At 51.8% G+C, this 22673-nt stretch overlaps 1 protein-coding gene across 4 annotated transcripts; it reads left to right on the top strand.

Moving 5' to 3' along the window:
* Nucleotides 1–14772: 14772 nt before the first annotated feature.
* DNAJC5 (DnaJ heat shock protein family (Hsp40) member C5) lies at nt 14773–21138 on the top strand. 4 transcript variants are annotated; one of them, XM_028498609.2, is made up of 6 exons: nt 14773–14890; nt 15615–15828; nt 16307–16392; nt 16482–16653; nt 17062–17190; nt 20216–21138. In XM_028498609.2, the coding sequence occupies exons 1-6, from the start codon at nt 14784–14786 to the stop codon at nt 20228–20230; spliced, it is 723 nt and encodes a 240-aa protein (XP_028354410.1). In that variant the 5' UTR covers nt 14773–14783; the 3' UTR covers nt 20231–21138. The 4 variants fall into 4 exon arrangements, with proteins under 4 accessions (XP_028354410.1, XP_028354413.1, XP_028354409.1 ...); XM_028498612.2 differs by lacking the exon at nt 16307–16392; XM_028498608.1 differs by lacking the exon at nt 20216–21138 and having other exon boundaries at nt 17062–17375.
* The last annotated feature ends 1535 nt before the right edge of the window (nt 21139–22673 follow it).

The following is a 22673-nucleotide window of genomic DNA, read 5'->3' as shown; positions in this document are numbered from 1 at the left end:
TAGTTGTGGCATGCATGCGGGATCTAGTTCCCTGACCAGGGGTTGAACCTGGGCCCCCTGCATTGGGAGCGCGGAGTCTTAGCCACTGGACCACCAGGGAACCCCGCCCTGCCACCAGCTGTTTCTTGAATGTCCTTTTTCCAAGGTTCATCACGGATTTTAAATGACGATTCCTTCAAAGGAGAGAGGTCAGCTGTCTTTGGAACACCAGTTGTACCTGTCTTTAGTATCTTTATTTTCAGTGAAGTTTTTCTTCCGTGGGGCCAGGCTCCAAGTGTGGGAGGCTCTGCAGCTGTGCCCGCACCAGGCTGCACCCCATCCCCTCCCAGAGGTGCTGGCTCACGGTCACTGCATCGCACCTCATGGCTGTGTCCTGACTCATCACCTGGTGGATCCCCTGTTCCTTCTGTCCTGACCCGATGCAGCGGCATCTTTGTCCTCCCGTCCCAGCGTAGCTGCGCTTACCTCTTGTCTCCTGTGTGACAGGACTTGGTCGTGCTCCATCAACAGCATGCATTGTCCTCTCACTAACTGGAGGGTGTTGGCCTTTCTTCCTTTCTTCCCTTCTCCTCCTCTGACTTTCATTTGTCCTTTTACTTTTACAGGGTCAAGAGAAATTTACATTGTGTTTTGTAAACATAACGTTGCTTGTCTGTAAGTTTATTGCTGAAAATCCATAAGTTGCTTACGTTATTCCCACCTGTGGAAACCATGTTTGTTAACAGAGCCTGGATCCTGCTCTGATGATGTTTTCTTCCTAGAGTAGTGCCTCTCTCTCCCCAGGTTCCTAACAGCCTTTTTCTTACATTATTAGCCTTTTTCTTCTGTATTTTCAGACTACCCATGATATGATGTATTATCTTTGTGGCCTGGAACTTTCTTTACTCTGGGCACTCTGTCCTCCTACCCCTGGCACCACAGTGGCTTTCAAGGCTGCCTGTCCAGCCACATTCCTGCGATGACCAGCAGCGGGCAGGGAGGCTAGAGCGCCTCATGGCAGCCCTAGAAACCTCTGCATCTCGGAGGGGCATCCCCAGAGACAGTGAGAGGCCCTGGTGTGGCCTTCCCACCACAGCCTGTCCCCAGGGGACACGGGGCAAACCTGTCTGCACACCAGGAGGTGTGGCTCATGGGATTACCTGTTCATCGCTTTTATTGATTGATTGATTGATTGATTGGTACGTGGGCCTCTCGCTGTTGTGGCCTCTCCCGTTGCAGAGCACAGGCTCCGGACGCACAGGCTTAGCGGCCATGGCTCACGGACCCAGCCGCTCCGCGGCACGTGGGATCCTCCCCTACCAGGGCACGAACCCGTGTCCCCTGCATCGGCAGGCGGACTCTCAACCACTGTGCCACCAGGGAAGCCCTATTTTATTTATTTTTTTATGTTTTAGTTTTTTGGCCCCAGGGTGTGTGGGATCTTAGCTCCCCGACCAGAGATTGAACCCACACCTTCTGCATTGGAAGGTGAAGTCTTAACCACTGGACCGCCAGGGGAGTCTCTGTTCATTGCTTTTAAACCCACCTTGTCTTTGTAATGGATGCTTGTATTAAAATATGATTGTTTTAAGTATTATTTAATGATGTGTGTAGAAGTAACAGAATTTGTAGCTTTTGTAAAAATTTTTGAGACTGCCTCAGGTAATTTTGGGGGTTTTTGAATAAAGTGCTCTGAGAATGGAACCAGATAGAGAGCCCTCACCACCACCCATAGCCCTCCCCTGTGGGAGTTAGAGTGCGCCCGCAGGTCCCAGGGGAAGACTGGACATTCTGTGGGGGCATCTGGGACTTTGGGGCTGGCATTGCTCAGACGAGTGATGCTGATCTGTGTCTCACGCTGGGCCCAGGTTAACCCCAGATGGAGCGGATGACCCTGTGGGTGACAAAACTTTAGAATAAAGTATAGGAGAATTCACTTTGGGTTTTGAGATGGAGAAGGATTTATTGAACAAAGAAGAGAAAAAATACATTCACAAAGATTTGATATATTCAGTTACATAAAAATTAAATTGTGAGAGGGAATTCCCTGGCAGTCCAGTGGTTAGGACTCCGCGCTTCCACTGCAGGGGGCACGGGTTCAATCCCTGGTCAGGGAACTAAGATCCTGCATGCCGTGCAGTGTGGCCAAAAAAAAAAAGAAAAAGTGAGAGATCTGTTGCATGATAATGTGCAAATAGGCAACACTACCGAACTGTACACGTACGAGTGGTTAAGGTGGTCAGTCCTATAGTTTTTACCACAGTAGAAAAATGTGTGAACTTGTGTTCATGATAAGTATAAAGAGATGGGTGGGAAATCGGGAAGCCTGGGGGCGCCCGTCATTGTGGGGTGTGGTTATCTGGGTAGCGGTTGGCCTGCCCCTTCTCTGGGACCCTAAAGTTCCACTTGTAGGTACACACCGTACAACAGTTCTTCCTAATCTGTTTGTGGTGAAGGACCAGATTTTATTTGTTTTAATTTCCATTGTGTCACAGGCTGATATTTTTGTAAACTACAATGAAAATGACTAGCTAGAAGAATAAGTCACAAGCAAAACAGAAAAATGCAAACCCAGATTTTTTTCTTTTTACGTTTTTAAAATAAACATACAGTAAAATTGACCTCTTGTTCTTTGATGTACGGTTCTCTTGAGTTTTAATACATAGAGATTTGTGTAACCATCACCTTGCTCAGGCTGTGGAACACGCTCATCGGTACCCACCCCCCATGCCCACAGCATCCACTGTTCTGCTCTCTGTAGGTATAGCTGTCTTTTCAAGAGTGTCCGGTACATGGAATCATAGAGCTTATAGTCTCTGCGGCCAGCCTCTCTCACTCAGCACAGTGTTACTGAGAATCCGCCACGTCATGTGATGGGCGCTTCGTTTCTTTCTGCTGCCAAGTGGTGCTCCGTTGTGTTCACCTTCCAGTTTGTTATCCTTTCACCGGGAGATATGTATTGTTTCTGGGTTTAGCGATTATAAATATTCATGTACAGATTTTCCATGTGAACATTAATTCCCATTTCTCTTGAATAAATGTTCAGGAGCGGGATTGCTGGGTCATGTGAAAGCCTATCTTTAACTTTATAGGAAACTTCAAACTCTCTTCCAGAGTGGCTGCCCCATTTTGTGTGCCACCAGCAGTGTACGGGTCTAGCCGTTGTTCACCCTCACCAGCACTGGGTGTTGTCTGGTTATTTTTTAAGCCGTTCTGATACATAGGTAGTGGTATCTCATTGTAGTTTGAAGTTGCATTTCCGAAATGAGTAGAGATGTAGAGTATCTTCTCCTGTGCTTATTTGCTATTGCTCTGACAGTTGGGTAAGTCTTGCTGTCAACTTCTGCCCTTAGCACTAACCTGAGCTGGCAGGGCATCACCCCGTGCCCAGCACTGCCCTAGAGAAACTGTAGGTGGGAGTTGCTCAGAAGGTTCAGAGGACCCCAGTAATAGCAAAACCTGGGAATGACCAGGCATCCTCCAGTAGAAGAATGGATTGATAAGTTGTGGTCTGTTCCCAAAATGGAATTTGTCCAGTACCAGGAATGAGTGAATTATAGATACATCCAGCAATTTGGGAGAATCTTAGAAATATATTGAGTTTCAAAAACAAGTCACGGGCCAAAAACAAGTCACAAAAGGCTGCATACACAGTGTTAAGACCATTTTTTTTTTAACAAGGTCTTATTTATTTATTTATTGTGGATGCATTGGGTCTTCATTGCGGTGTGCGGGCTTCTCATTGCTGTGGCTTCTCTTGTTGCGGAGCACAGGCTCTAGGCGCATGGGCTTCAGTAGTTGTGGCACGCGGGCTCTAGACCACAGGCTCAGTAGTTGTGGCGCACGGGCTTAGTTGCTCCGTGGCATGTGGGATGCCAGTGGCACGTGGGATCTTCCCGGACTAGGGCTCAAACCCGTGCATTGGCAGGCGGATTCTTAACCACTGCGCCACCAGGGAAGCCCAAGACCATTTTTTTAAGCTCAAAAAATTAAAACTAAATAGTGTTTAGGGAGAAACATATGAGGTAAATTTCTTTAAGCAAAGGGTTGTAATAAACGTTGCATCAGGGTAATGTATATGGGGAGAATGCAGGAAGTTTCAAAATTATTGGTAATTTTCTAGTTTTTAAATTGAAGGATGGGATCATGGTGTTTATTTTATCATGATGCATCATGACTTATATGTGCCACATCTTCCCTTCTGTGTATCAAATATTATGTAAAATATTTAAAACAGAACCAAGGGACTTCCCTGGTGGCTCAGTGGGTAAGACTCTGTGCTCCCAGTGCAGGGGGCCTGGGTTTGCTCCCTGGTCAGGGAACTAGACCCCACATGCATGCTGCAACTAAGAGTTTGCATGCCACAACTGAGGAGCTCACGTGCTGCAACTAAGGAGCCCGCCTGCCGCAACTAAGACCTGGCGCAACCAAGAAAGGAAGGAAGGGAGGGAGGGGGATTAAAAAAATTTAAAAAACAGAACCAAAATAAGCCTTCCTTTTAAGACGTTTTCAAATCTGTTCTTCCAAAGTTGGCATATGATTTTTCCAAAGTTGGCATATGATTTTTCCAAAGTTGGCGTATGATCTTTTTCCTGCAATAGTAGGTTGAATTCAACAGCAACTCTTAATAAACATTCAGCGCATGCTGGTGTTACACACGGAGATACAGGAGTCAGAATACACAGCGCTTTCCCCTGAAGATGATTACGTCTCCTACGGAGGGTAGACGCGCCCGTGAGCGCGGGGATTTGGCCCGCTTTGTTTACTTTGTTCACTGCTGAAGCCCCAGCGTTGAGAGCAGAGTGTGGCACATGGCAGGTGCTTCAGAAACATTTGTTGAACAAATAAACAACACACAGACAGATGCTCAAGGCTCAGGACGGCTCCATGGAATGTGATGGGCTCTGCCGTGCATCCATGGAGCAGGCGCCAGGACCGGCCTTCTGGGACCAGGGCTGTCGCTTCAGGGTCAGAGGTCTAAGTAGGGGTTCCACGTAGGAGGGGGGCAGGATGTTGAGGAGACCCCGGGTGCTCAGGGTTGGCAGCACTGCCTCTGCCTAAGAGCGGGCTGTCAGGCCGTGAGGCCCAGTGGGCGCAGTGGCAGGAGGAGGCTGCTGTCGGCCACACACAGGGTCTGTGTCCAGAAGGACCTTGTAGGGCAGGCCCGGGAGCTGGTCTTTGATGCTGCAGCCAGTGGGCAGTTGGGGAAGGACCTGAGTGGGGTGGCGACAGCAGTAGAGCCGTGCTTTACAGACTTGTCCTGGCGGCAGTGAGGGACGACAGACTGCGTGTCCTCCAGAAGAGCCTCCCCCTAACCGGACCCCTGCCTCTTGGGGTTGGCGAGCTTTGACGGGTTTAAAGCCCATTTTTCCCTGCTCGTGTGTGGCTTGTCTGCCCCGCAATGTGGAGGAGCCCCAGTACTCTTCCTAGCAGTACCAGGATGCACTACAGATTTGCAGAATGTGCCCGTTGTTTGTTTTTAAAGGTATGTGTTACTAAAAATGACACAGCCTAAAGGTCAGGACCTAACCCTCCTGGAGCCAAGGCTGGGAGCATAGCTGGATGGCAGTTCCTGAGTTACAGCAGGTGTAGCTCAGGTAGATGTGGCTGCTCCCCAGGTGCTGACATGGGCCTCGGGGATGCCTTTGAAATTTAACCGAAACGGCTTTAGGAAAAATCAAAATGCTGAGGTGCTACCTCAAATAGCAGATGCTACATTTCCTGGTGGTCCAGTGGTTAGGACTTGGCGCACTCACTGCTGTGGCCCGGGTTCGATCCCTGATCGCGGAACTTAGATCCTGCAAGCCACACAGCACGGCCAAAAAAATACGAAACGAAACAAATAACAGGTGCTGGACTCCTGGACTCCTCAGGCAAAGACTAGTCACCAACTCAGCACAGCTGGCCTGTTCCTGGACCTTGAGGCTGGCGGCAGAGGACACCTGGTTTCCCCCGTGACACTCTAGTGGAGCCTCCTCACGGCATTGAGCTTGGAGCTGTGTGCCTGTGGTGCCAGGTTTTGGGGAGATGGGGGAAATCGAGGGATGCAGAAGACAGGTCACAAGACAATGGGAGAAACCAACTCTGGGGAGGGGAGAGCACTGACCAGGTGCAAAGGGGATGGTCTTCAGTTTGTCACTTGTGGGACATTATTTTTAGGATGATCTTTTTTCCCGCTTTGGAAAAATGTTTACTTCTTTTTAGGATGATCTTTTTTCCCGCTTTGGAAAATTGTTTATTTCTCTTAAATCATTAAGGTATGCCCGATCACTATAGAATATTAAGAAGGATAAACAACGAGGCCCTACTGTATAGCACAGGGAACTATATTTGATATCCTGTGGTAAACCATAATGGAAAAGAATATGAAAAAACGTATATATATGTATAACTGAATCACATGTGAATCATACAGCAGGAATTAACACATTGTAAATAACTATACTTCAATGAAATTTTAAAAAATAAAATTAGAATAAACCTCAAAAAAAGAAAATTAAGAAAATAAAATATTAAGACAACTTTTGAAAAAAGTTGATTTTAATGATTTAAAAACCCCACAAAACTTGATTCTTTCTCTGTCCCCTTCACTGTCTTCCACAACCTTTCTGCTTGACGGGAGCCTCCTAGATGCATTTCCCAATATCACACATACTAAGAATGAAGTCAGATCTGTCCATTTGCAGTTCAGGTCTCTCTTAGTTACAAGACCGTGTCCCAACTGAGCATGAAACTTAAAAGTGCATGTTTCCTGGCAGTGGGTAGTTTCTAACTAGAATGTTAACTTTTGAAACGTGTGTGAAAGTGATGTAGAAATTTACATTTAATAATTTTTATGCTTGGACAGCATTTATTTCATTTTCTGACTCAAAATTATAAAATACCAGTTTGAATCATGTTCATAGCAGCTATTTCATTCTTAAAGGGCCAGACGGTAAAAATTTTCGGCTTCCTGGTGACACAGTCTCTGCTGAGAGCAGCCACAGAATGACAGACAAACGGATGTTTTTCTGTGTCTCCATGAAAGTTGTTGTAAAAACAGGCAGCCTGCCATCACAGACTAGAGAATTTTATGTTTCATTTGGTTCTCTTGTAGCATCTAATTAATGCTGAGAACAAATCACATTACTTAACAACAGCTGCTCTTTTTACTGCAGGTAAACTTGACATACCGTGAAAGGCACGGATCTTAACTGGAGTTCAGTGAGTTTTGGTGTGTACACTTGTGAGATCACTGCTGCATTTAAGTTAAGAATATTCCTGTCTCCTAGGGAGGTCCCCTGACCTCCCTGAAACAGTCGCTTTTCAGGTTTATAGCACGACATTGTTTTTCCTGTTCTTAATCTTTGTATAAATGGAGTCATTTTGTGTTTAGCTTGTTTGCGTAACACATTGTGTTTGAGATTTATTGATTTAATTGCTGTGTCAGTATGTTTTTTATTGGTAAGTAGTGTTCTGTAGAGAATAGACCAGAAATTGTCAGTCCTTCTGTTGATGGCCCTGTGTGGTGTTTGCTTTTCTTAGAGCTCATGCTGCTTACTTCACATAAGGCGTCCATTTGTCCCCACCCCCTGCTTCTCTGTGCGAAGGTGTCCTGTTTGTCTTACTTGCAGCACAAACCCCACAAGCCAAGGTTGATCGTTCCTGCTTCCAGCAGTCCTGTGTATTTTTTAAAAAGAAAGAGGAAAAGATCATCTATTACCTACGTGCTCACCACTTCCAGTGGCCTTCATTCCTTCTAAAGACGCTGGTTTCTATCTGGTGTTATTTCCCCTCGGTCCAGGTAACTCTCATTGGTGTTTCTTGATTTTTAGGTTTTTGTGATGGGTTCTCTTAGTCTCTGTCGGAAGATGTCTTCATTTCAGCCTTTGTTTCTGAGGGGTGTTTTTTCTGGAAATAGAATTCTGGTTTGACAGGTATTTTACCTGAGTGCTTTCAAGTTGGTTACCACTGCCCTCTGGGTCCTGTGATTTCTAATGAGGAGAGTATGGTTCACACTCTAGCTCCTCTGCAACACGTCCATTTTCTCTTGATCTCTGGTTTTCAGCAGTGTGACTGGTGGGCCTGGGCGTGATTCTGTCCATCTTCATTCTGTCTTCTGCAGCCAGGTGATCCTACAGTGGGCCTCTGCTGCTCCCATCACAGTGTTCTAGGGGAGCTATGCTCACCCTGATTTAGGGTGTCTTCCCACGCCAACACCCCCCAGCATCAGGGGTGGTGTCTCCTGCCCAGCACCCGGCGTGTGTGTAAATGCTTTTGAACCCGTGATCCTGGGGAAGGGTAAACGCCCTTCGAGACAGATGTGTGTCCTGTGAACAGAGTCATCGTCGTTGGAGCCCCAGCAAAGCACATTGAAAGTGTCTTTATTGCTTGGGTGTAGGGTTGCACTGTCGCTGTGCTGCGTACCCGCCAGCGGTGACAGGAGGGGGGCGTCTTCCTCGGGGACAGTTTGTATCTTATGCAGTCAGCGGGCTCTCCTCGTCTCCGTGGAGAAACTCACAAAGTAAGGGATCTCGTTTCTCTGTTCTTTGGTATGAAGATATTATCAGGGTCACTGTTCCGTATTACATGGGAACCTAAGATTCCAGTTGGAAAAACCCTCGGAAGCCAGAGCTAGTGGTGCTTCAACCACGATCTGAAGTAAGAAGAGTGACTGACAGGGGACGACACTGAGCTCTCGGGGATGGTTTACGTCAGAAATGCCATCACCTCGTTCACAGCTCTTCCAGCAGCTTTTCGGGGTGGGCGCTGTTGCTCCTCTCTGGCCTCATTGCTTCACGTTGCGACAAATTTCTTTGGATTTTGCCATCTTGATTGGAAATGCATATTCACAACATTTCTTGCCCACGTCTTCGTTTTGTATTTGTGCAAAGTTAACTTTGAGGACCGAAAAAGAGTCACAGTAACTAAGCCGACGCTTGCCCACAGCACACAAATGTAAGTGCCTGTTCACAACACCCAACTTCCCTACAACAATTCACAAGAGAGCCATTACTTGACCCCTGGGGCAAGGGTTGTGCCTGCTTCTGTAGTTAAGTCAGGTTTATGGGTGCACAGCTGTGCCCATTCTTTTAGACATTGTGTGCTTCCGTGCTTCAAAGGCAGAGCTGAGAACTCGGGACAAGGAGACTGTCTGTATGGCCCACAAGACTGAAATATTACCATCTTGCCCTTTACCAAAAAGCTTGCACACCTGCTTCTAGAGTAATAATACTCTGACGAATAGCACCAAAGTAAGCCTTGGTGTTAAAGTCTGTGCTGCCTTTTCCTCTCCCCAGCTTGCTCTTTTCTGGTGTTTGACTTCCTGGCTTAGACATAATTACATTAGCCTTGAGCTGTCCATACCCATCGCTGTGCTGTCAGTGATTTCACTAAAATATAAGGAAGTTTATTTAGCCTCTCACACTTACTGTTTGTGATGTCAGAAAACTCTAATGACTGAAAATGGGGTTGGAGGGAGTCCACATGAGGGTTTGCTGGTTTGCTGGTTCTTAGGAGAGTTTGGAGTTGCCTAGACCCTGGCTGGCTCGCTCCTCCGTTGAGGTCCCTTTGATTGGCTAGCGGCCCAAACACATCCCCACATGGACAGCTTGCTCTTGAACTCTAATGAGAAGGGATTCTGTGGGGACTGTTGGAGGCTTGCTGGCTGTGAGAGGGAAGTTAGTGCACGGGAATGTGGGCCACACTCCTGGGCTAAAGGACCTTGTTGGCCAGGAAGGCTGGGTTCTCAGTACCCCTGACAGTCCGACATGCTAAAGTCGTGTGTCCTGGAAGTGACTTGTGACAGAGCCTCTAGGGGGGCAGACGTGCGTCTGGAAGCACAAGGAGAAAGACAACTTTGTAGTTTTTATAAAAAAGATACATACATAGATTTATAAAAAGTTCATACCATGCGGAAGAGGCTACAGAAGAACATGATTTTAAAAATCAAACGATAGCATGGGAGTAGGTAAAGAAATGGTAGACAACAAAGAAAAGAGTCTTTTAACCTCTGCTCCCTGGTTCTTCCCGGAAACAACCAGATTACCAGATACTTACCTTCCGAAGATATTCACATCATCTTTTATTTTATTTTTATTACTTTTAAAAATTTATTTATTTATTTATATTTTATTTCTGCCTGCATTGGGTCTTTGTTGCTGCGTGCAGGCTTTCTCTAGTTGTGGCGAGCAGGGCTTCTCTTGTGGAGCACGGGCTCTAGGCGCATGGGCTTCAGTAGTTGTGGCGTGTAGGCTCAGTAGGTGTGGCACACGGGCTTAGTTGCTGAGCGGCACGTGGGATCTTCCCAGACCAGGGCTCGAACCCGTGTTCCCTGCACTGGCAGGCGGATTCTTAACCACTGCGCCACCAGGGAAGCCCCCACATCGTCTTTTAAATAGAAGCGTTTGTTCCAGTTTCCCTCGAATTTGGCAAACAAAAGATCACAGTGATACTAATAAAACTGCTGCTCCCTCACCACAGCAGACCCGCCCCCTTAACCAGGGGCACCCGTGTGCCTGGGGCCGTGGGGCTGCACGCGCTTGGCCCGCCTGTGCCCTGACCCGCCGTCAGGGCAGGAGGTTTGCGGTGGGTTTGTTGCTGGGGCTCCTGCCGCTCCTCCGTCGGGATCTTGCATTTCTGTGGGTTTGTCGCCTGCCTGCAGACCTGTTGCCCCGGCTTCCATTTTTGATGACTTCCCTCCGGTTCACATCTTCACTGGCTGGATTTTATCACCAAGTCGTGTTTTCTGGAAGCTCTTCGTTCCATATGTTCTTGAATCCACATGAGCATTAACCTGTTCCTCTGTGTGGGGAGAACTTGCCTGATGGTGTCAGTGTCCAGGCAGAATGTCCCGCGTTGCTCCACCACGTTCTGGCACTGAGTGTCACAGGGTCGCGCCACACCTGGTGGGGGAGGGAAAGCTGCCGGGCACTAAGGACTGGGAATGCGGAACCTGATTTTTAATCCCTGGGATTGAGGAGATATGTTTATTATTAAACAAGTATTGGCCTTTAAAGTTTGGTCATAGTTGCTGGCAGGCCACTGAAACTAAGAAAATCAATTCTGGGGCATCCCTGGTGGCGCAGTGGTTAAGAATCCGCCTGCCAATGCAGGGGACATGGGTTCGAGCCCTGGTCCGGGAAGATCCCACGTGCCGCGGAGCGACTAAGCCCGTGCGCCACAACTACTGAGCCTGTGCTCTGGAGCCCGCGAGCCACAACTACTGAGCCCATGCTCTAGAGCCTGTGCTCTGGGACAAGAGAAGCCGCCTCAATGAGAAGCCTGCGCACTGCAACAAAGAGCAGCCCCCTCTCGTCACAACTAGAGAAAGCCCGCGCACAGCAACGAAGACCCAACACAGCCAGAAATAAATAAATAAAAATTTAAAAATATAACAAAATATACAAAGCATTCTTAAAGCTCAGCAGTAGAAAACAACAACAACAAAACAGAAAAGGGGCTTCCCTGGTGGCGCAGTGGTTGAGAGCCCGCCTGCCGATGCAGGGGACACGGGTTCGTGCCCCGGTCCGGGAGGATCCCACGTGCCGCGGAGCGGCTGGGCCCGTGAGCCGCGGCCGCTGAGCCTGCGCGTCCGGAGCCTGCGCTCCGCAACGGGAGAGGCCACAGCAGTGAGAGGCCCGCGTACCGCAAAAAAAAAAAACAGAAAAGAAAATTAATTCTAAGGTTTTGAAAGTCAGTGATCTGTCTGTACCTGTGAACAAGCAGATGATGAGCCACAGTGACTAGCTTACCTAGTAAACTAAGCCAGGTGTGTGCTGATTTTTCCTAGGGTGGTTCTGTCCTAGACTAGGAAATGGTGCCCCTTGTTGCAAGAACGTCTGTGATCTCTGGTGTAAGCGGTGCTGGAGAATCATGACTTAAATGCTAAAGCTCCACAGGGAATTCTTTTTAGTCAAATTAAGTAGCTGACTGCCTCTAGACGTCTCAGATAATCATATAGTTACTTGTATAAGCAGATACAAAAGTATTTATTGATATTTTCCTGTGGATGGGCTCTAAAAGCGCTGTTTAGTAGGTACTGAGTAACTGAGAATACAAAATAATTTGTCAGAGTTGTATTTTCCATAACAGTACCTAAGGACCAAAAAAATTACTTAGCCAAGTGGTAATTAAACTTGACGAAGTCATGGTACTTCTGTTGTGGAGTAAATGGACAAAATTCCTAGTAATGGAGACTTGATGAGAATATGTTCCGTCATCAACATCACTGAGGGTCCCTGGGTTCTGTGCAGCCCTGCCATGGGGTGGGGGGCAGGGGGGTCCTTGTGTCCATCCAGGTGAGGAGGGAGGCTCCAAGCACTGCAGCGACTTGGCCACGCCAAGCAGCTGGACGCTGTCGGAACTGGGCTTTAGAGTCCTCACACCCTGATTCCAAAGCCCACCATCTCTGGGATTGAAGTGAGGCGTGTTTAATTTCCTGCCCTCAGCTGTACACCACCGTCCCTTATGCTTCATGCCAGGGTGGCTGACCTGGTGTCCCTCAGCCAAGAGGCCGCGCCCTTTGGTTTGGGTTCAGGTCCTGACTTCACCTCTCCGTGTATCTGTCTCTCTGTCTGTGACATAACCGTCGGAGTGCCTGCGTCGTGAGGCTACAGGGGGCCGGGGGAGCCCAGCCCCTGCGGAACCCAGTCTGGAGGGAGTTCATGTGTGTGTCCTGATCAGAAGTGACCATGCCACCTGCAGGAGGGGGCACTCCTGGGCCACTCCCCCGCAGGCCGGGACACCACCACTCCTCTTACCACATCTTTTCCTGTTTCTTGATTTCCTTCCACATTTTGTTGAAATACTCCTCAGATCATTGTTTCATTGAAGACGCGCAGGCAGTACTTTTCCCGACTCTGGCGTTCATACGTTCTTCTGACTTTACACTTTGTTGATTGTGGACTCCTAAGGTGAAACTCCTTTCTCCTTAGAATTCGAAACGTGTTTTGTTTGGGGAAGTTCTTAGCGCCCAGGATGTTGAAGTATGGCCTTGGTGCTCTACCTGATGGGGCCTCAGTTTGCACACTTGTGTTTTCTTTCGGCTCTAGTTTTGTTTTCAATTGACTATTTTTTCTCAGTTGTCTGTATTCTTTGCCTTTCAAATTCCTGCCTGACAGATTTTCTCATTTTCTGTTTTCTCTGTGCTGGTTCTGTTCAGACGCTTCCTGAATTGTGCCTTCTCTGTGCTCTGGCCTTCGGCCGTTTCAGGCGTATCGTTGTACCCCTCTGCTTCGTTGACAACTTCACTGCTCAGATAGTGACTTCCAGAGACTGTCTTATCCTTCTGTGCTCCTTTTTCTTCACAGCTTGTTGTAATCTCAGTCTCTGAGGATAGCAGAACTATTGTTTAAGGCACTTTTAGGTTTACACAAAAATTGAGGAGAATGTACAGAGAGTTCCCTTGTACTGCCTGCCCGCCCCAATCCTACAGTTTATTAGCATTGGTGTGGTACGTTGTTTTGAGTGATGCTCCAGCATTGATACAGAGTAACGCAAGTCTGTAGTCTACATCAGGGCTCACTCTTGGTGTTGCACGTTCTGTGGGGTTTTTCAAAGGTATAGTGACATGTATCTGCAATTGTAGTACCAGGATAGTCTCACTGCCCTGAAAATCCCCTGTGCTCTGCCTGTTCCTCCCTCCCTCTCCCAACCCCTGGCAAACACTGATCTTTTCACTGTCTCCATAGTTTTGTCTTTTCCAGAATGTCAGAGTTGGAATCATATAGTCTGTAGCTTTTTCAGATTGGCTTCTTTCACTTAAATGCATTTAAGGTTCCTCCATGTCTTTTCATGGAAAACATAAGTTTGCTGAATAATATTCCACTGTCTGGATGGACCACAGTTTATTTATCCATCACCTGCTGAAGGACATCCTGGTTGCTTCTGAGTTTTGGCAACTATGAATATATCAACTTATTTTTAAGTAGTAGCCCATAATCACGTACAGATTATTAGATCAGTAATGAGTTTAGAAATTATGTCCGTCCTCTTTTCTTTGAACTGCATGTTATTTAGAAGTGTATCATTTAATATTTAAACACTTGAGGTCTTCATCCTTTTGGGTCTCTAATCTGTTAGGGTTGGGGACATACTGTGTATGATTTCAGTCCACTTAAATTTGTTAAAACTTGTTTTAAGGCCCATCATGCGGTATGTCTTGGTGATTCTTAAAAAGTGTAAGTTCTGTGGATGTGGGTGTCATAGAGGTAATTGGCTCACGGTGGTTGATAGTGTTCTTTAGATTGTCGGTATTTTTCCTGATTGTGTGTGTGTCCTGTCAGTTTCTGAGAGAGGGGTGTTAAGATGTTTGTGACCGAAGTTGTCTGCTTCTCCCCTTATTGCAGTCAGCACTTGCTTCCTGTATTTTGAGACTCTGTTTTTAAAGTGTCTCTCGCAGACAGTGTCTGGTTGGGTCTTGCATTTTTTATCCATTTTGACAATCTCTTCCTCTTAATGGAGTTTTTAGTCTATAGAGATTCATTTCCATTTTCCCTTCAGCTTTCTAGCTTTGCCTCCTTATGTCTTTATTTAGAGGCTGCCCAAGGGATTACAATAAACACACTTAAATTTTTTACAGTCTACTTAGGGTGACAGTAGTGTAGCACAGTTAGAAACTGCCCCTTAACCACCATGTGGGACCACACCTCCTTCCTGCTATAGTTGAATGTGTTATATTGGTGTACATTGTGACCCCTACAGAGTGCTGTGATTTTTTTTGCTGAAAATAGGCAAACGGAATCAAGTCCATCAGCTCTGCGCTTGGAATTTTTTTTTGTACTTTTTGATGTTTTCTCCGCCTTCTCCTTGTAGACTAGCCTGCCATGGCAGACCAGAGACAGCGCTCACTCTCTACCTCTGGGGAATCCCTGTACCACGTTCTGGGGCTGGACAAGAATGCAACTTCGGATGACATTAAGAAGTCCTACCGGTAAGAGGCCTGGGCCTGGGGCGGGCGGCTCGCGCCCCTCCTGTCTTTCATCTGCATGTGTTTCCCCGGCCTCCTCGCTGTTTCACTGGTAGCCATTCCATTGCATCTTTGTGTGTGTAGTGTGTCCCCTTACAGCTTACGGTTATTACCTTGATGTTTTCTCGGCAACAAAAAAAATAGTTTGTGGGTCATGCGTACTCCCTACCCTGGAACAGACGGCTCGGGGGGCAGGTTTGGATGTGCTGAGCTGTGATGGCAGGGTCCCCACGGCCCGGGGTGGCCTTCCCACGTGGCTGAGCTTGCCCTCCTGTGCGGTGTCACCGAGCAGCTGTCAGAGGCCGACACTGTCGTCGGTGCAGAGGGTCGACACAGTGTGTTCTCAGCTTATCTCCTTATCGGTACAATAAAACGCCTGTGCTGCACGCTCCTCGCCTGTCCCTCCATTTGGCAAATGTACAGTCAGGACGCTAGAGGGCAGCAGCGGGGTTGGAAGTTCTTGGGAGTGCCCGCAGGTCAGCGCTCACCGTGCACTTGCTGCTCTGTGGATGGTTCAGGACGGGAGGTTTGCCCTGAGACAATGGCCGAGATTTCTGCCGAGCCTGGCGTTCTCTAGTTCTGTGGCCGGTTGGAAGGGGAGGTGGTGACAGGTAAACGTTCCTCTGCCGGCCCTCCATCCGGTGGATGAGCATGAGGCGTGAGACCAACAGATGGTTCTGGTTTGCAGGAAGCTGGCCTTGAAATATCACCCTGACAAGAACCCAGATAACCCAGAGGCCGCAGACAAGTTTAAGGAGATCAACAACGCCCACGCCATCCTGACGGACTCCACGAAAAGAAACATCTACGACAAGTACGGCTCGCTGGGGCTCTACGTGGCCGAGCAGTTCGGGGAGGAGAACGTGAACACCTACTTCGTGCTCTCCAGCTGGTGGGCCAAGGTGAGGGCGCAGCTCCCACGCTCGCATCCCGCCCGGTGGGTCTGGGCACACGGCGGGCTCCTCGTCCCCGCAGATACGGGCGAAGGCCCGGTCCCAGCGGATCGTAGCTGGCCCGTGGCCTGCCTGCATCCAGCCCGAGCGCACAGAATGAGGTCTGTGCCGAGTGGTGGCGTCCACAGCATTTTCTTTCGCGGGTCGCTGTGGTAGAAATAGGAAACGAACTTTTTCATCACTTTGCGGATAGATTTATTTTTGTGATTAGGGAAGACTTGTTAGAAATATCTAGCTTGAGAAGCTTCTGAAAAAAATATTATTGTTTTATATCGTAACGTTACCTGGTTTCCTGATTCTATCCAAAGCATCTGTTGTGTGAGGCCCGAGCGTGCGGCTCACTGCAGGGCGCCGAGCGGTCAGAAGCCGGTCTGGCGGCAGCCGGTCAGCCCTCCTTCCCGCTCAGAAGTTACCCCTCTTTACGCAGCTGGTCTCCTCCTTCCTGCCCTCCTGTCTTCCCGTGTTCAGTGCTTGCTTCATTCTCCTCGATCTGGAGAAGGGTCCGCTGCTGGTGTGAGGACCCCTCGGCGACCCTTGGGGGGGAGCAGGGGGAGAGCTGCGTCCCGGCCTCGCCGCCCAGCCACGCCCCCTGCCCCTCCCAGGCCCTGTTCGTGTTCTGTGGGCTCCTCACCTGCTGCTACTGCTGCTGCTGCCTCTGCTGCTGCTTCAACTGCTGCTGCGGGAAGTGCAAGCCCAGGGCGCCTGAGGGCGAGGACACCGAGTTCTACGTGTCCCCCGAGGACCTGGAAGCGCAGCTGCAGTCCGACGAGAGGGGTGAGTGTGCCCGCCGCCCGGGCGCGCGCGAGGGGCGGGGCCGCGGCGGGCCCTGAACGTGTCGCCCCGTCTCGTCAAACAGGAGGGCACTGACACTGTGCGGGAGTGTTTGTGGTGGCGGCGGGACGGTTGAGGTGTGAACGTGGACGCCGGAGGTAAAGCAGGCGCGGAGGGCCGTCCCCGCCGCGGACTGTGCTGGCTGAGTAGGCGGGGAGGGCCGAGGGCCGAGGCCGCTGAGGAAGGTCGTGTGGCGCGGAGGTCCTGGCAGCCTCGCCCCGCCCTCGGCGCTTGTCTTACGACCTCCGACCCGGTCCAGCCACCGGGTGGCCGAGCGTGTCGCCCAGAGACGGTGTCGGGGGCCGAGAGGCCCACCGGCCCGACCTGAGGCCGCGCGTCACTTGCTTGCAGAGGCCGCAGACACGCCGATCGTCGTCCAGCCGGCATCCGCCACGGAGACCACCCAGCTCACAGCCGACTCCCACCCCAGCTATCACACCGATGGGTTCAACTAAATTCAGGAGAAGCTGTGATTCAAGGGTCAGTCGGCACCCAGCCACTCGACCTTAGAATCATGGACTGTAGTCCCAGAGGTGGGGCGGGAGCCGCCCTGGCCCCGGGAGGGCAGCGCCAGCCCGCCTCTGTGCCCGCCCACCCGCCGATCCCTGACACACGACGTGCGTAGCATGCAGTGTTTAAAGCAGTTTAGCTACGGTCTTCTTCTTCTTCTTCTTCTGTTGTTTCCTTTTTTAATAGCATGTGCGGGGTTACGTTCCATGTCTGTCTGTGTTGTGAGCGTGTTGTGGCCAGGCCACACTCCCCGGACGTGGGGCCGCCTCAGGGCTCTCGGGCAGGTCGACGCAGCGGTTGGACGGCCCGTGTGGTCCCTCGCGGTCAGGCGGGCTCGGGCGGGACGGGCGCTCCGTTCCCCGTGCCCATGGGGGCCTGAGGCAGGTGCTGCCTGGCTGGAGCCGTGGGGTCTGCTCCCTGCCCCGCGCCTGCCAGCCATGTGGCCACAGGCAGGGCCTCTGGACTAAGCCTGCTAGGAAGGAGCTGGGCCCACTCTCCCAGCGCCGGGGCATTTCTGTGGCGTTCGTACCGAGGACAGTCTGTGCGGGACCCGTTCACCTCGTCTGCTTAGCCTGTGGCAGTTGTTTCCCATGTCTGACCTGAGGCCCCCGTGCTTCGAGTGTGCTCCCTCCCGGGGTGGGGACGTTCCCACACGTCCCCAGGCCATGAGCCCGATGGAAGGGGCCCCTCCCGCAGCCTCCACCCTCCCCTTCCCTGCATCGTCCTCCACATTCCTTCAGGCCCACCTGGCCTCTTGGTGATGCTTTTTGAACCTCTGAGAACCACAGATGGCAGCAGCGGCCCAATTAGTGGTGGTCAGCGGGGCTGAGAGTCCAGGCTGCCGGTGGCGAGTGGGCTGCGCAGCCCTCCCCTCTGTGCTTCCCAGAGCTCTCACCCACCCGCTTTCCTCCGACTGCTCCCTTTGGCCGTCGTTGATGGTTTGGGCAGAGCTAGAGACGTCGGGCTCACGGAGAAAGGACCAGCTGGACCAAAGGCACGCTCTGGGCAGAGGGTTGGGTCCCCAAGTGGCCCTGGTGCCCTTGGGCTCGTTAGCCCGCAGCCAGACCACGGAAGCCCCGCTCACCTCTGTCCGTGCACCGTCTGTGGGCTGTTGGAAGCCAGTCTGTCTTGTCCGCGTCCAGGCCGGTGGGTGGCCCCTGCTCTGAGGACTTGGAGACGTGGCTGTGCTGGGCCCGTGCCAGACCAGCACCTGCCCCGGGACCTGTGTGGCCCAAGTGGGTCTGGTTTCCCATCATGCACCTCGCGACTGCTGGGCTCCTCCGGAATGTCCGGTAGGAAAGGCCGTGGGGCAGGGGGCTGCGCGCAAGGAGGTCGGACGCACCAGGACACCTTCCCGAGCCACTGATTACCACCACCCCACCCCACCCCCGCCCAGGCCCCAGCTTGCCTGCTGCCCTCACGGTGCTGTGTGGGGTGAGCAGCCAGCTCTGCAGGCACTAGGTCCGTGGGCGCTTGTGGGTTCCGTTTTGTCTGGGGTTTTGCCCTTGAAAACAATCACGAAGATGTTCAGCAAGAGAGGAGATCTGCGCTGATGTTGAGTGAGAAATAATCTGCTGAAATCCGACCTCTCAAAAGGACAAGAAATCCATTGTTTGACCTACCCTGGAACAGGGAGGAGGCCAGACACTAGGACAGTCTTAGGTGCCAATTCCAGGCCAGCAAGAATTCAGCCTGAGAGCAGGCCCTAGTCGGCCTTCCTGACGTTTCTGGAAATAACTTAGGAAATGAGTTGTTTTTCCCTAGAGTGGCCAAGCACGAAGTCCAGAGGTTGGACTTCAGGTAGGCAGCCGCCCCTTCCACAGTGACTGTGTCATCGCTTCGTGGGCAGGAAACTCCGAGGCCCATCACACAGGTCAGGGCGAGTCCCTGCCGGGTGTCTTGGTTCCCGAATCTTACTGATCGTCCGCTAGAAACGTGATGCTCTCTCCTGGAGGCCAGAGGGGCAGGTCTGGAAGTTTGTTGAACCCGGTCTCCTGTAGAATTTGTAAAAACTAAACAAATCGTGATGGTGATGGCAACCGTCCTCAAGGTGATGCTGATGACTCGCTGAGGGCTGGGGACCCCAGGGGCCAGGCGCGGGGTCTGGACCACGCCCCCCTCACTGACCCTGACCCTGACCCTGACCCTGACCCTGAAGCATGTCCACTTCGTTGATTTGGAGGCAGAAGCCCTTTCAAAGTCTTCCCTGTCTGTGCTTTCAGGCCCTCCCCCTGACTGAAGACCTAGGTCCCTGGTTGCATTTCCCTTTTCCTTGTGTGGCCCATCTGCTTCCCTGGTGAGCAGGGTGTTGTGTCTGGAGGGCCCCCTGTTCACGTGCTCGGAGGGGACAGCCCTCTGCCTGCTGTGGTGGGAACGGGAGTACCTCGGCCCTCGCTCCAGGGCCGCCGAGGCCAGTGCTGGGTGCCCTGAGGTTCTGGCAGCACTGCCCGCCTGTGGCCTGCAGCAGGGAGCGTGGGAGAGGCTGCAGGGGGCAGACGGGAGCTGCCGGCGCGTAGATTTCTGTTTTCGCTTGGTGACGTGGTCTCTTGTCTTTTCTGGGCGTTTTTCTGTTTTCAAACTGCTGTAGACGTTACCGCTCGTGCGTGAGCTTTCCTACTTCTCTGATGAGTCGAGCAGCCAGCACCCCTGGGGCCCCTTAGGCGTGCTGTGTCCACAGGGCTCCTGCTCGGGGAGGGGCCCTGCCGGGACCATCTGGCGTGTTCTAACCTCGGGCGGTCTGTTTCAGGGGAGCTTGTGCAGTGCCCACCGGGGAGACGGGCAGCCTCCGTGGCACCTGGTGTGAGACCACCTGTGAGGGGGCGGGCACCGGATCGTGGACTCTCCCTGGAGGAGCCAGGCTCTGCGGGGGCAGAGCCCAGGGGCCCCGTCCGTTCTTCCCCGGCTCTCAGCACATCCTGCCAGGGGGACAGCGCGGGGCGGCGGGGTGGTGGTGGTGAGGGGCGTGAAAAAGTGACTGATCTCATTCCTTTCCCAGCGTTCTGAGCTGTGAGCCCATGTGACACAGGACTCACCTGTTTTGCTATTTTGGTTGTGACTCCTTCTCCTGTGGAATTGGCAAAAGCTACATTTTTGCTGTCCTTTCAAGCACGGTTGGCGTCGTCTCTGCTGTAGGTGTGGGCAGTGTGTGTACATATGTGTATATGTATATATCACCCAGCGGCATGAGTGCTGCCGTCCGGGGCAAAGCGACAGTACAATAAAAGCGGGCTCCAAAACAGCCTCTGGTTTCTTGATGAGTCGGGGCAGGAGCAGGGGGGTCTGGGCGAGCTCCTCTGCCAGGGGCACAGAAGGAAACACCGGCCCGGTTGTGTCCCTGGAATCAGTGTGGACGGTGGGCCGGGCGCCTGAGCGCTGCCGGTGTTGGCTCCTCCAGGGTAGGGTGCAGGGCTGCCAAGGTCACACCCATACCTGGGGGCTCACCTGACCCAGAGGTGAGCGGCTGGAAACCCCTCCCTCCCCTGAAACATTAAACCCAATTTTCTAAGCATCAGATACAATCAGTGACAAAGCCACATTCAAAGGGGTCTCTGTTCTGACCCCAGACCCACCCTGGAGGGTCCCCGGGGGAGGAAGCGGCTGGGCCTGGGGTCCTGTGGGCAGCAGCTTTTGGTGATTTTGTCTCCCTGGAAATAAGGGTGTTTCAGGGTGGGGGCGAGGGGAGCAGTTTACACTGAAACGTGTGTGCGCTGTGGTTAGACGCTACTGCAGGCGCGTGGACCGCGATCGTCCGTGTGCTGCTGGGACCGACCTCTGCCCTGAGCCCACGCACACGCCTGGGGCTGGGCTGGAGGGTCACGGTGGTTTCCCGTGGTGATGGTCTCTTATGTCTGAATGTTGACCTATAATAAAGATAACTTGTAAAAAATAAATGTTTTCACTGCAGACTGGGTGTGTGTTTTATTTAATGATCCCTGCATAATCCTGCTTCAGGGGAGTCTTGCACTCTGGGGGCAGCTGACCTCGGCGGCCCTCCTGAGTCCTCGGGGCTGGGACCTCACTAGCATCTGCCTGGTCCGAGTGTGGACAGACTCCCCTCCATTTTCTAAACACCACGACTGGGGTGAAGGAAGGAATGTGTGAGCTGGGAGAGCCACACGCCAAGGGCAGCTTGGACTGTGGGTCCTGGAGCCCTCCCGGGACACGGTCAGCAAGCCAGTGGCCAGAACCATCCCTGCCGCCCTCAGACAGCGGCCCCTCCATCCTGCTGCCCGTGAGCCAGCTGTCTGGCCGGGTGAGCGGGGCTGCAGCTCCAGGAGAGCAGGCCAGTCCTGGGCCTGTCCTCAGCTGGCAGCACAAAGTCAGGAAGGGGCTGCCACAGAGGGCACCTGGCCAGCCCCGTCCAGCTCCTGTCCCTCTGCCCCACCCAGGGCGTCAGCTTGGAGCACGCTCGGGTCCTCACGCCTGGACACCACTGCCCCGTCTTCCTGGGTCGTCTCCAAGCTGCTGGTGACCCGGCCCTGCCCTCTGGCATCTCCCAGGCAGGGTCCGTCCTCCTGCCTGGCCCCCAGGGAGTTCTGAGATTTACCCCTCCCCCATCACCTGGACGGCAGGGAGAGAGGAGCAGGGGACAGCTTGAGCACCACCACGCCCCCCCTGGACGTGGTGCAGGCAGGCGCCTTTGTGCCTGTCTCCCACCCGAGACAAGCATCCACTCTTGGGCTCTTGCAGGAGGCGCCATCTCTGCCTCAGGGCGTGTATGTCCACGGGGGTTCACGTCCACCACGTGTGCCCTTCTGCACACATCGGGGTGCTCAGGCCCTGAGGACCCTGGCGTTAGGTGGGAGAGGCCACCCTAACCCAGGAGGCCCATGGGTCTGACTACCCGGCCCCGCAGGGCTGTAGGGAGCAGGTGCCTCCAGAAACACCAGGCCCCGGCTGCAGGCGCCACCTTCCACAGCCCGGGGGGTGATGGCCCCTTGTGCTTGTGCCCCCCCACCTCGGCGGGGGGGGGGCGGTGCTGGGTCTCCCTTCTGTGGCCTTGGTCTTAGCGAAGGGCCTGGCGGAAATGATTTGAAAAAATCAAAACAGCCTAAAGATACTAAGAATTGTGTAACAAACACCTTGAAACTCTTTATTTGTACATAACAAGTATGAAGTAGTTTAATTTAGATTTCCCACTAAAGAAAACATGGCGGTGAAGACCCATTTGTACCTCTCTCCCAGGCCCAGAGGTGGCCCACTAGGCACTTCAGCTCACTTCTGTTTTTGGTTTTAAACCCTGCCTATCAGTCTCAGCATCCATAAATAACATGTACCACTGGTTTCTAAGATTTACATAAATTGTACAGCACTAAATCACTGTGAGTGTTCGTTTAGTGCAGGGTTTTTTTTTTTTTTCTTAATCCATGTGGCTACGTCTAGGTCTAGTTAATTTCTGTACAGCATATATCATATGAATTAAACACAAGTGGTTGGTGGTCTTGTTAATTGAG

The sequence above is a fragment of the Physeter macrocephalus genome, chromosome 14 (assembly GCF_002837175.3).
Source record: "Physeter macrocephalus isolate SW-GA chromosome 14, ASM283717v5, whole genome shotgun sequence".
Classification (NCBI taxonomy): Eukaryota; Metazoa; Chordata; class Mammalia; order Artiodactyla; family Physeteridae; genus Physeter; species Physeter macrocephalus.
The sequence above is the reverse complement of the archived record's forward strand: the minus strand, read 5'-3'. Positions and strand labels throughout refer to the sequence as shown.